This window comes from Sardina pilchardus, chromosome 2 (assembly GCF_963854185.1).
Source record: "Sardina pilchardus chromosome 2, fSarPil1.1, whole genome shotgun sequence".
In the NCBI taxonomy this organism is placed as follows: domain Eukaryota; kingdom Metazoa; phylum Chordata; class Actinopteri; order Clupeiformes; family Clupeidae; genus Sardina; species Sardina pilchardus.
In genome coordinates, this window is record NC_084995.1 from 9413536 (window position 1) to 9427590 (window position 14055).

Genomic DNA, 14055 nt, shown 5'->3' on the forward strand with positions numbered 1-14055 from the left:
AGGTGAGTCAAAGCTGAACCAGGAAGCAGGATGTCACGAGAAAGAAAGAAAGAAGCTGTGTGGCGATGGCAGTTCTTCATGTCTACAGCCACAGTGGGTAACTAGCAACAGCTCCAAGGCCACTGGGAAATGACTCCAGCACAGATCTTGCTGTTCCTGGTGCTGACAGCCAGCTTGACTGGGAGAGGTGGGTGCGAGCAGGGGCTGACCCCTTTTAAAAGCTTTCTCCATAAGCCACAGTAGTCTTCTTTCTTTTCTGTCTTCTTTCACTTCCTTTCTTTGCTGACAATGATGAAACAGTTTACTGAAGTGAAAGTTAATTGTAGTCTGATGTTATTAATTCTGTTGATGGATTGTTCTTTATAAACTGTCAAAAGTCAGAGGGCCTGTTATTTGTTCGGTCGGAGCCATACCAGTTTTCCATTCTCTGTTAAAAAAGAGGTAACACATTGGATGACACACAGCAAGTAATTGCGTGAGTAAAGGTTACACAATTATGCATCAGATGAGCTGTCTTGTACTGTTCTGTGACAAAAGTAGTTTCCTTGCCACTGAGGCTTGACTTGACTTCCTAAGGAATTTAGTTTGTATACTTATAATGCCTAGTGCTTTTCAGAACACACCTCTATAGAATTCACTTGAATCGAACTGCTGGCTTTTGAAAGTTTGCGTGTCTATTCATGTGTCATTACTCTTCAACGGCTCACGGCAATGTGTTGTTATGCTTCCTGTGAAAACAATATTATGTTTTTGTGCTAGCTTTCTGTCTCTTAGTCTTCCATCTCTTGTCAAAAAGAGACATTCAGACAAAAAAACATTTGTGAAGTACGATGGGGACCACATCAGAACTACAAATATAGACATTTGAAGTATTTAGAAGCACAGTGTGTTTAGACATGTGTTTTGAAAATGTTCCATTAGACTGTAGCCCTCAGACTGATAACATCTTAACATTGTAAGATAACATCTTTCAGCAGAGCTGCCACAGGCCCAGGCACAATGATCGAGCGAGTCAGCAAACCGGCCTGTATGATCTACGCTACTTCCCCTATGTAACTGCAGAGCCCTTAGCTTACACTGTGAGAAACGTTTTCTTTCAAACTGCTCATGTGTAAATTTGATTACAGTGCATTGTCAAGAGGGGGAAGGAGAAGACATTGATGAAGATACCGGTGAGACTGAGGATGCAGTCGGTAAGCCTCTTATATAATCTCAAAATATTTGACACACTGGTCCTACATATCCTACAGTTGAATTAAGTCATTGTGTTTATCAGATATTGTCTTTGCACAATACAATAAATACAGCACCCTGATAAAGACGTACTTGTATTACACTGTATGGGGAATAGTATGGCGTCTAGATTTCATACCATCTTGAAACTCTTATGTCATCTTGCACTCATCCAGAGGCCACTACAGCAGAGACGTCAGAGCTCCCTGACCCAACCCCGTCAGGTAGGAAAGAACATTAGGTCAATCTTCGTTAGATGACAATGACCACCAGAATAATTAGAATGATCTCATGGTGTAAAATCCTTGAGGTCATTGTCTTTGTATGCTGTAGTTGATAATGTTTTTTTATTATTACTTTATCTTAATACATGTGTTAATGCTCTTTCAGCTGAAACAAATGACGGTGAAGAGAACATAGAAGCATCAGGAGGATATGGTATGTCAATAAGCTTTCACATAAGCTTTCATCAAATATTTTTTTTTTGTCAAAAAAGGCCTGTCCAGTTTAAAATTATATTTTCTTAGTCCCAGATGGCTAGATGACAGAAGCTATGGAAAATGTTTGCCCATTCTATCGCACTTCACTCTCATCAAGTGAATCACGCAATAATAATTTAATGGCCTATGTCTGTCTCATAAAACATGAGAAAGAGTCAGTAAAACTAGTTGTTGTAGAATATGCAGTCAGATATCAATGAATGCCGTAGATATACTGACTGAACAACACCAGACCAGACCATTCTCAAATCTCAACTGAGATTGAGAGCGGGTCTGGAAAAGCCTCATGGACTTATACCTTGCGGAAGTAAGGGACGTAACCAGCAGTGAAATTAAACACAAATTGGTGCATTAAACTACCAAATCATCTCAGAAGTGCAGCAACCACATCTTTCAACAAAGGTTTTAAAGAGAGCTGTTTATTCACTTCCAAACAAAACACGTGTCCAATCTGACCCTGTTGCCATCAGCACAGCCACTGCCTGTGTTGGAGGCACTGCTCTATCTGTCATCATATAAAGCCCACCCCATGGCGGTTCAGAGATTGGGATTGGAACCTGAGTTTTTTTGGTGATTTGGAAAACCGGCGTCAACGGGTTCCTTTCCAGACGGGCCTGCAGAGCAAATTCAAATGTGCAAACAGGTTTGTCTGGGTTCACCCAGACTAGTAGATATGGTGTTGTGACCATTCCCAGGAAAGTGACGTAATTTCTGTGCTAATCTACCATGCTGTATTGTAGTTCATTGCTTTGACACTATTAGCCTGCCCTTTATGTATACTGTATGTTCTTTAAAAAAAAACATATTTATATTTGAAAAAAAGGCCTTGTGGCATGCAAGGGATTTTATTTCCCATGTTACTGTCAATTTGATGTTGGGACGAACAGTAAAAGGTTGATGCTAAAAACAATCTACCACATGCTACCACATGAGGAACACATACTGTATGTCTCCATGCTGCAGCTGTTTGCATATTAAATGTTAGATTCATGAACAGTGAAATAACTTTACCACTCTCATGGTGACTGCACTATATGCTCACAATGTTGTGCAAGACACCAGAGTTTGATTCCCTAGTTCTTCAAAAATACTAGAGCCTGTACATAGAGGTACCTCACCTGACACAGCAAGACACAGACTTGTTTGGTGGTTTGCTGACACCCAAACTTATCTGACTAATCCTCATAGAAGAGCCAAGAGGACCACAGATCAGCAGAATTGCAGCAGGCTCTATGACCCCTATTATGAATTTGCACAGGAGTAAAGAAATCAGCTCTAGCTGTCCTTTTGCTGTGAGATCTGTACTCCTGTATTTTATATCTATGTCATAGCTATTGAATAGAAATATGTTACCTGTGATCACTGAAGTGGTTGAAATGTAAGATGTTCAAGGGGGAGACAGAAAACAGCTTTACTTTTTCAGTTTCAATGAAAGTTCCATAGTCGAATCTTTAATACCATTACATGCTTATCTTAGCATCTTTCAGGGCCAGTTGTCTCATCAAGTCACTGCCTGAAGCTTGCTTGTTAAAAATAAGCTGACAGACTGGTTTTAACAGACATTCTATGTGTGTGTGTGTGTGTGTGTGTGTGTGTGTGTGTGTGTGTGACAGCTCCAGAATTTGGATGTATTTATGTGTTATAGAGTGAGGTTCTGATTGCTTGCATGTTTGACCACTTGATGGCTACTGCTCGTGAGAAAATAAGACAATGGGAAACTAAGGACATACATAATGTTTCTGTTTGTAATATACACCATGACTAATAGGGAAAAAAATCACCAATGATTACTGAGAACGTTTTTGTGCTAGCCTAGCCTACTGTCCGTTCCTCGTTTCAGACAGCGGAGCTGGTCCTGAGGATAGAGAAGAAGGTGAGCCTTCAGGAGAGCCGCCCCCTGATGAGCTGAGCCCCACCATCATCATCATCCCCCTGGTGGCAGTTTTGGTCATCATCAGCATGGTGGTGGCCGCAGTGATGATCAGTCGCCGGCTGAGAAGCAAATCTGCTGGCTCCGGTAAGACATTGAACGTGCTCCATTTAAAATTCCAGGGCCCAACTTTGAGTGGCAGTCAGGATCACTCTTATGCTGTTAATTGAAAAATGGTCAGGGCCACGTTTTGGTCCATTTTGCTATATGATTTGGTCGTGGAAAATTTGGTCGAAACGGTGTGCAATGGTGTGCAACAGGCTTCTAGAAAAAAAAAACGTTCGTTTGGTGGGTGTATCCTCTGTGTTCATCTTGAAGACGTAGGCCTACTTCATTGGTGTGTGGTCTCTTATTGTGGGGAGGCAACCGACCGACACCCCTCACATGCCACGCTGATGATGCAATTCTCGCCACATGCCTCATGCATGGGACAGACATGTATTATTTTGAGCATCTTCAACTCAGCCCAGATGCCTCTGCAGAACAAATGTAAATGTCTTCGCAGTCTCAGATTCAGTCAACTTCACCTGTGGCTAGCTTTGCTTCAGATAGCTCCGCTGGATTCATGTGAACAATGATCACAGAAAGTGCCCCCAGTGTTGTGCCCACGCGGATGAACCAGTTAACATTTGTGATACAGTCATTAATGTCATTAATGTCATTAATGACCATTTATGTCACCAAGTAAGATATGCTCTACCTTACTAGACTCTGATGAAGACGTGGCAACCGTCGAAACGTTAGTCCACTATGTTGGCATCTTAATAAATATCTAAAACTTCACATCTGAGTTGCTCTGGTGAACATCGATTTTGCTACAGTTTGTGTTCCTGTTGACGCAACAGATAGTGATTCTCAGGAGCACGGAGGACATTTTTGTTTTTGTAAGATATGCTAGACCTGCATTGCTGGAAATATACTTGTATTGGAAATATACTGTACTGTATACTTTATACTGTACTGTATACTTTCACTAGTACTTACAATGTACTCTTGTAATAGTATGTAATAGTAATATGCAGTAGGGTTATCTATTGCTGTAAATAGCTTTGGATAAAAGCTATTCATCTAAAATGCTAAAAGCTAAATTAATGCAAAAGTAACTGTATCATGACACCTGATGTATGTAGCTACTCAAATGTACCTTCAATTAAAGCAACACTAAAGAGTTTTTCATACCTTAAATAATGTTTCCAAAATCATTTAAGTGGTTCATCAACTCATAAAAGGGTGAACGGCACTTCTGCATTCGCTTTGCGTCCCTCTATCGGCTATAACCGCACTGTGTAACTTTACCAGATCGGGTAGCGTACCTGTAGTTCGATGAAATGTGACATAAGAAACTACAAATTTGACTTGCTTCGATGTCGCAATGCATCATAATGTTCATAAAAATACAACATACTCTACATTGTCTGTGGACATTGTTATTTGCTGGATAAACAAATGGTGTGCGTGTGACAGAGACAGTAACAGTGCTTTAGTGTTCCTTTAACCTAGCCTGGCAAGCCAAACTACATAGAAATGTATAGTCTGGGGTCGGACCATTCACAGAGTTGAAGCCTGTGGGTGGGATGAACAGTTGTCTTTCAAACTGCCTCTGCACGTAATAGGCCAGCATTTGTGACCAATCGTAGCCGGTCGGCAAAACGGCAACAGGGCTGCCAAGTTTCAGAAAATTGCAAGCGACAGTGAGATGCGTTCGTCGAACATTTTTTTGACTGTCTGTCACACTCAAAGCGTGACACTTGGCAGCTCCGATTAGAGTCGCTTTTTCAAGTGTGAACTTACCAAGAGAGAGGCAAATAGATGTTACACAGCTCTGCAACAAGTAGGCTATAGGACAATGATAGACGTAGCAGCCTTAACGTTAACTTGGAAACTCAAAGGGAAACAGCGAATCAACAGTGAAGAAAATCTAGCAAGCAGGAGAACGTTTTAAATTTAATTATCGTAGTCGGCGCTGTTGTGTGTGAAAGATAAGTTAGATGCCAAGACCCGCCTTTCGTTGCTTCTGATTTGTTTATTGCGTGATGCCTTCGGGCTCAAGGACTCCGTACACAGATAGAGCGTTCTGATTGGCTAGGCTGAACTCGAGCCTGGCGCAGGCTTGTCCTCAACGGTGCGACCCTAGACCATCCCGCTAGGCAAAAATATTTTTGGCCGCTAGGGTGCGTCTAGATTTCTAGGCTACCTTTAACCCTGAAAACATAACCCTGAAAACAAAACCATAAGTTGCCCTTAATTTGACCTTGAATGCCATTTTAAGGTCTGTGTGTGTGTGCGTGCGCATGCATGAAACCCCTTCATCTTTCATTAAAGGTTCCCTTTAATTGTTGTGATTAATGGGGTAATTAAGGACAATTTGAGTATCTTCATTTTATTTTAAAATGTTAATTCAGGATTCCTTAGGGAAAAAAGTATCGAAAAAGTAAGGGGTAAATTCAGTAAGCTTTTGTTCTCTGGCGTCCTTAATCTATGCACATATCTGCTTAAAAACTGCTTAATTAGGGTTTTCAGGTCAAAAGAAAGACCTTACTTTAAAGGGCTGAAGTTAAGGGGGTGTGTTTTGTAGTGAACATAGGCATTTGGTGAGTAGGTGTTAGTAGCTTGTTGTTCCCATGTCCTCTGCATGTAATCTCAAAATCCAATTGGAACAAAGTTGTAACGCATTTATTTTATGTTCCAGAACCTGTGCAAGAGGATGCATACTTGGACGCATGTGAGGGTGAAAAAGTTCCAATGTAAGTATCAAACTATAAAGGAAAGTTCAGCTAATGACCTAACATTTATATAAGCCAGCCTCATTTCATATAAATATATATTTAAAGCAACAGAATGTATATCTTTTACCTTTAATTAAATAGTTCAAACTCATTTTGATACTAGGCCTTCACTGACTTAATAGGGCCTAGAGAGAATGGAGCATTTCGTAGACACTCCAGATGCAACACTGGATTTCACTCATTGATTTTATCTTATCAAATCATCAGAGGTAATAATAGCATGATAGAATAGAGATCAATCAAGAAAATGGACAACATATCCACGTCAGTCCCATATCAACAAAAGTGTTTTTCAGGATTTGGCTATAAAACAGATTGGAGAAAAAATTTTGGGCTACTGTGATTCAGTTAGTATTTTCTGGTCAAATGTATATAGATATCTGATATTTAAGATGGGTCGGCTATTCAAAATGTAGCTAGGCCTCTCTTGCATGTTTGGCTAGAAGTCCATTTTAGGCTGCATGCATGACAAATGATATGAAGTGAGTGATTTGTATATGTATGATGTATTTCGTACACATGTGGCAACTTGGGAAATGTCAGACAAACATATAAAACCAATGGATCCGAGGCCTATTCATAAAGTGTAACGGTCATGCAGATTATGGAAGTTTACCTGGAGAAATAACAAAAGGGGAGGGCAGGGGGGGCAGTGCTAAATAACTATACCATAACTATACCCAGGTCATTGAGAATTGATGGAAAAGGTCATTCCTACATTGTGTTACTTCAAGGTTAGAAAGCCAGGCTCCTGTTCCAGAGGAGAACCAATGACTTTAAACCTGTAGCCTTAAAATCAGTCAGATTGTATGATTCTATTTTATGATTTTATTCTATGTCTTAATGTCCAGTTTACATGTTTTTCAATGTTTCTTAAATAGATAATTTTAGAATGACATAGACTACAAAGTACAATACATTGCTCTATTTAGCACGCTACCTTACAAAGCATGATCTAGAACACAGGTGTCAAACTCAAGGCCCGCGGGCCAGATGCGGCCCGCCACGTCATTTCATATGGCCCGCGAGAGCTTTGAGCGTCTGATACAGTATGTGGCCCGCGAGAGCTTAAAAGGTCCGATACAGTTTTTGCGTATAGGCAATACACTGCAATACAATGCACGCATGTGAGACTGACAGGGAGGCAACATCAACCACCTTCCTCTATGATCAGTGCAACTGGCTACATCAGATGTGATAGCAACGTGTACGTTTGAAAACAAAATAGACCAGTATTCTAAACTATTTTAGCGAACGGAGCGCCTAAATTACGCGCTCGGTTTAGCCTGCCTGTGAAACGCATGATTGTTTGAAGTGCGTGTGCTTCTTTGAGAGGGGAATCGATGTAAGTTGTAACCTACGTGATACGTTTACGTCTACGTTTAAAAGGCATGTATAATTGTGTGTAGTCCTATTATCCAAAAAATCCAGCTCCAAATCCTTGCTAATCGAGCAAGTGATTGTTTGGCCAAAAGCGAAAATAAGCCTATTCTGACCGAGAAGAGGTGCATTCATATCAGGCAAGCAGAGGTATGCTAGAAGTTTGTAGTAATCGCCCTGTTGCTTTGCATTTTCATTTCAGTTTAAAACGAACAACATAGAATCCACACAACACCTTTCAACTTTAAAACTTCAAAGAAAAAGTCCACCGGGACCGTTCGCTTCTACTGTATGTGTATGGAACGGTGTAGGCTTGTGACGCATTTCATATGGATGCACTTTTTGACATGACAGTTAGCCTACTCGTTTGCATCACTTGCTAGATGTAAAACTGCATTTCGTTACTGGTATTTCACTCGTGCAATGACAGTAAAGTTGAATATACTCGAATCTAAAAACTCAGAAATATGAGAAAAAAAAGAATCCATGGCATGATCTCTTCCTGACTGACCAGTGACCCACATTGAAAAGTCAAACTGTATGGAACTGACAGTGGTGTTTTGTTTTTACAAAACATAACAATAATAAAAAAGAACATGTCATGCTGATACTTTTTGCTCTTCTCGATTTTAGAAGTTTTACCGATGCTAAAGATTTTGTGGCTGGTGCTACAAATCTTAGAAGTTACATTTGGCCCTTTGAGGGCAACCATTGGGCTGATGTGGCCCTCGGTGAAAATGAGTTTGACACCCCTGATCTAGAAAGAACAATGTCAACACTGGGGGTGTAGGCCTACAGCACAGGAAACCTATAGGTAGAACTAGCAACTCATGATTTCGTGATTTCACATGCCGACAGGAAGTGTTGCACAGCTTTCTCTTGTGTGTCAGACACAGTCAGATGTTTCGAAATGTTACGACAAAAAAAACAAAAAAACATGCTTGTTCTTCAGTGGATAAGCTCACGTTTTAGAGAAGTGGTAAGTCTTTCATGTTGTTTATCATGCAATAAGTCTAAACTATGCATGTGTGTAAGTAGTACATACCCAGCATGCTCTCAGAGCCTGTATCAGAGAGAGTTACTAAAACTACTAAAATATTAATTTGCGGAACCATGCATTGACCATTAGTGCATTTTCAGAATTGCATGATTATGAATCCAGCTCACGCAGATTAGTGTGATCAGTTGGACTAGGGTTAATCATGTACTCAATATTCAAAATATTCAACACAGTGAACTAGGGATGTTTGTGAAAAGGCCAATTTGTTTCTACCCAGGCCAATGTTTGAAGATGATGTTCCTTCTGTGCTGGAGCTGGAGATGGAAGACTTGGAGAAATGGATGGTGAAAGATGGTATGATATTTACAATATGTCCTAACTGCCCTTTCAGCCTCTCTTACTTACAAAGATTTAAACCAGAATGTAGAGGTATTCAAGCTTATTACAGTACATAACACTATGAAAACATCTTCCTAAATTATGATGCTTGTTTTGGGACAGACGATTTAGCAAATAACCACTAGATGGCACCATTGTGCTTTATACTAATTGTGCCTGATATTACATTTTGGAAAATGGGCATGGTGCATGCATTACTCTGTACAACTAAGTACATGTGTTACTGTACATTTATCTTTTGTTTATCGGCATATTTTGTTTCATCAGGTGGTGGCAGCAATATGAACTTAGGTCCAGTATAGCTGACGAGAATGGTGAGAATTGGTGTAATAAGCACATAAGCACAACTGCATGTTTTATCCTTTTCTAATCAGTTAGCCATTGTGGAAATTATTGCATTTATTTAATTATTTGCCCAAATTACATAATTTGATATAAATTAATAATTTGATATAACATATTTATTTTATAGACTCTGCAAAGGCCTTTGGGTTTGATAAACATCCACTTTCCTAGCATCACAATTAAGGTTAATGAACGGTTTTGGCTTTTAAGAAACATTATGCCTTGCCATCACATGTGACGTGACTGTCATGCGCCAAATATGACTATTCATGTTTTATGACCTAATTTGTGCTCTCTGCGGAAATTGATCAAATGTCAATTTAACAAAAGCATGCTGCATGTTTTGGACACATTGGGCCTAGGCTTTCCATAAATGTTTAGGGGTTCGGACAACAGCAACAGTAAAACACAGTGTGGTATATCATCATTTGAAATGCTCACATATCTTTTTTTTGCTTCGATTTTCTCACAACTACTTCACAAGAACACAGAATAGCGGCTAGTAACTTGCTCCTTCCAACCTTGAATGCATAGCAGAAGGCCCAACATCTGTTAGCTATTATGAGAGGCATGCGTGGCAGAGTTGCCCAGTTCAGACTAGAGTGGTCTGCAAACTAAGTTGAGGAAGAGGGTGTACAGTGAACAGTGTAGACTTTACACCGAGCCAGTTTCCGAATGTTTTCTGTCCGTTTTGCTCCAAGGGGGAAGCCCACTCTATGGAGCACTAATTTGAGATGAAACACACAAACATAACAAGCAGCCACAATATTTTGTATTTTCTTTTGTATATCAGGGTCTAAGGTCAATATTGAAAACCCTAGGTTTCTTTACTGTATTTCTATGTTTTATTTTGTTTTGATGATCTTGTTCATATATCGTTTTTTTTTTCTACTACCTCCTCTCTAGATGAAGTAAGGATGGAGCTTGTGACTGCTGCCTTTTCCTATACCAACCTCATTAAACTGCTCTGTGGACTAGCACAGGCAGACACTGGGACCACAGGAACCACAGTCCACAGGCACCGGACGCTGCTCACATGGGGCCTTTATCACCTGTGTGAGCTGAGTGGAAGAGCACATCGTGGCAATAACGCTTCTTTCAGCAATGTAGTTTTGTCCTCACATTTCCTGAGAACATTTTTGTTTTGTCTTTGTGGCATGTTATTTCATTCCAATTCTACTGGTTGTGTTTTACTTGCGCACAACCATGGGTAATGGTAAAAAATTATATTGAGAAAAGTTTCAAAGACCAGGAGTGGGTCTTAAATAGCAGATATAGCCGTGATTGAACAAACATGAGTTTATTAATACTGTGTTCCACTCCTGCACACATGTATACCTAACCACTACATCACAGTCCCAAACCAGCTTGGAATGTATATGTCTTTGTTGTTCTATGTACTGTATGTGCATGGGTGTGATTACAAAGAATACTAATGTGAAGTCTGGTCTGCAGCTAGTTGGCTATGAGGCAGTGAATGCATCACATTCAAGCTGCCTTTGTGGTCAACATAAGGTCCCAAGCACATGGGACACCTCTGCAGTTTTTACCATTTCAATGTGTTGAGTTCTGTTTGGTAGCATCACCTGTTTTCAAACTGCAACAATGTATTAACTATTATTTAAAAAGATGAAAAGACGTGGCTCAAATCCATTAATGCTGATGGAGTACAAGCATGAACATATTATATGGCTTTGCCGTAGCCAATTGATGTAAATACTGAGAAAACAGAAATGATTCTATAGGGTGTTTTTTTTCTTTGTTTTGGTTGCACTTTTGTACTTTAATACATGTGACACCACAGAGGCTTGCTTTAGAAATTGAAATCAAATAATAAAAAAAAAGTAATTGTATTTAAGCATTTTCTCTCTGAATATGAAATACTTTCAGAGAAAGTATGAACATACGTTGACCTGAAGGAAGCCACTGTTGGTCTCAGAGGCTCAGAATTTAGAATTTGGTCAGAATTCTTTCAAGCTTGATGAAGCTCGCCATTTCGCAGCTAGGCATGTGAAATTAATCCCTCATATTACTATTGTTGTTTGAAGTTTCTGTGATAGCACCTAGTCTGTTAATAAATTGTGTGAGCTGCACAAACAATCTCCCTCAAATCACAAATAAACTCAATATTACCACTGGCCAACGTGGGGAGCTAATGTAACACTTTCGTTCATGTGCCTTTGCATATATTTGATATTTTGTCTCTGAAATGAGAATGACATACACATTCCATCACACTAAAATAAAAATGTACAGACTAAGAAATGTGCATCCAAATCCAGACATCCAAATATGAATCACCAATATTTTGTCAAACCATGCATACAACTAATTTAAATCACTTACTTCACTTTAACAGAGCACCAGGCTTAAATGTTGTGGCCAATCCTATAACTCCCCAGCTTGTAGAGATGCTACACTAAAAAAAGGGAGAAAGGCAAAAACAGTGTTATGTAAATTCACGCCTGTGGAGCAGAGTATGCAGTTATTATTTTTAGCAAACACTTCATGTCTGCCTAAGGACATTCCTTGCATATTCACACTCTGCAAGGTGTCTGATCTGAACACATCAGTTGCGTTACTCCAGTCTCAGGGGCTGCACAGCTCCTATGGTAGGGTAATCACTGCCTCAGCACCCAGCACTATGTAACTATGTTGCTTGTGTCATGCTTTCCATTGTTGGCATATTTGGTCAGAATACCATCAATAGCTCAAGGTAATGGTCACAAGCAAGAATTTGGGTTGGGCATCTAATCCAGGGGAGAAAATAGTGGACATCATAGGCTACTATTCAGGTTAAGTTATTTGGTTGTCTTTTGGGTCAGATAGTATCCATATGCTTCAAAATACATTCTTCACTCCTGGTTTAATTTAAGATTTCCTCTGCATTGCTAAGATCTCCTGAATAGGCCTACCTACTATGTTGTAACAGCATAAACGACTGAGAATATGCACATCAATAGCTTAATGCTAGAGATCATGTCATGATCAGCGATGCTCAATGAGAAGCTCTGGAGAGCTCTCAATTTCCTTCAGTCATGGTTGGCTTACTTTCAGCTCAGGCTATATCCTACTGCCATTTTCATTATTCTCAAAAACACCTTTTGTTCTCAGTGATAGGATTAAACTCTGCCTCTGCAAAACAGATTTAACATGTAGCCAAAAGGGAATATGACATGATCCAATAAAAAGTGAAGAGACAACCCATTATCAAGTCCACCTCAGGATCAAGACAGCTGAGACAGCTGGTCTCTGATTAGAATTCATCATAGGCCCATGCCTGGAATCGTTATGAATATTGTAGGCCTATCATATAGTTTAGTAGGCTACACCAAGGTTGCACTGGTTGTCCATTAAAACAATCCCCGACCTCGTTCCACTCAAACTGATACCAAGCTAATATGTTGTCACACTGTAGCGACAGGGATGAAAGGGGCAGCTCTTACACATCATCATCTTCCTGCGACACGGAGTCCTCTATGAGGAGAACGCTGTGGAACACTAGAAGGGCTATCTGTGGCAAAGAAACGAGTGTTGCGGATTGAGACAGAGCCGAGGTTATGCTATCAACTGTGTCTGTTGAGAGGAAAGATCGTGAAGCTTTCTCTTGTGGACAACTTCACGCACGCAGCGTTCCTAAGCTGGTGGTGTAGTCACAGACACCACGGGACCCAGTGGGAAGGTAGCAAGTTAGATAATTGGAAACCATCCCTGGAGATAGCTCTTTGAAAGATTAGCTAGCCTGTTGGCTAACGTAGTAGGGTTACCAAGCTAGGCTACTGCTGGGGAAATACGACTCTCAGAGAGAGAGAGAGAGAGAGCCCGGCATCCACAGCCTCGAGTTCTGCTTCATTTGGGCTTAGCTGCTAACGACGTTACCTGAGAGGAGGAAATACAAACCGATGATACAAGGACATTGTCATTAGACGTCACGTTACCATTTCTGAGGTAAACATATGTAATGTTTTGCGATTTGGTATTATGTTGGTACTGTTGCAAAAGCTAACCAAATGGCTAATAAGGTTTTTATGCTCGGGGTCTGAAGCTGCTCTTGAATGTGGAGCAATGCTTAGGGTGGTGAATGAGTGCAAGCTAGTTAGCTTGTTAGCTAGCTAGCTAGCTGACAATTTGGTCTTGCATTTACACCTTGATTGTAAGGTTCGTCAGTCAACATCGTGTGCAATATCTGGCTACCCTTTACCATTCAGAACATTGTACACGACTGGGGGAGACTGACAGGTTTGCTCGAGACTGATGTAAGTTAACGTTACAGTTAAAGCTGCTAAGCTAGTAGCTATCTAGCTAACAAACAGTCACATTGAGCCCAAGCTAGCACATCCTAACCAGACATAATATTGACTAGCAAAGTTGGCTAACCGTTGCAAACACTACCACCATTAAAAGTTAGTCACCATTAGTTAACGCTAGTCGCAGATGTGCATCTACCAGAGATACAAAATATGTCTTTAAACGAAGTAACGC

General features: G+C 40.2%; 2 protein-coding genes across 2 annotated transcripts in view; both read left to right on the forward strand.

The window, feature by feature from the left end:
• Window positions 1–11426, forward strand: tmem154 (transmembrane protein 154). Its single transcript, XM_062517625.1, has 9 exons — window positions 1–187; window positions 1128–1193; window positions 1410–1457; window positions 1624–1671; window positions 3574–3750; window positions 6353–6407; window positions 9107–9183; window positions 9496–9542; window positions 10480–11426. Exons 1-8 carry the CDS (start codon window positions 130–132, stop codon window positions 9528–9530), a joined length of 564 nt encoding a protein of 187 aa, XP_062373609.1. The 5' UTR covers window positions 1–129; the 3' UTR covers window positions 9531–9542; window positions 10480–11426.
• Window positions 11427–13056: 1630 nt separating this feature from the next.
• The window catches only part of fbxw7 (F-box and WD repeat domain containing 7), a 119178-nt gene continuing 118179 nt past the window's right edge, over window positions 13057–14055 (forward strand). The window contains exon 1 of the mRNA XM_062517637.1: window positions 13057–13521. The gene's annotated coding sequence lies outside the window, so the exon portion shown is untranslated. The remainder of the gene's footprint in view (window positions 13522–14055) is intronic.

What these genes read in the sequence shown, in the direction of transcription:
- tmem154 (XM_062517625.1), top strand. Translation starts at nt 130, where the DNA reads ATGACTCCAGCACAGATCTTGCTGTTCCTGGTGCTGACAGCCAGCTTG. An exon ending in AGAAGCATCAGGAGGATATG is followed by an intron (nt 1,672 to 3,573) that starts GTATGTCAATAA and finishes TCCTCGTTTCAG; the next exon opens with ACAGCGGAGCTGGTCCTGAG. An exon ending in AAGCAAATCTGCTGGCTCCG is followed by an intron (nt 3,751 to 6,352) that starts GTAAGACATTGA and finishes TTTATGTTCCAG; the next exon opens with AACCTGTGCAAGAGGATGCA.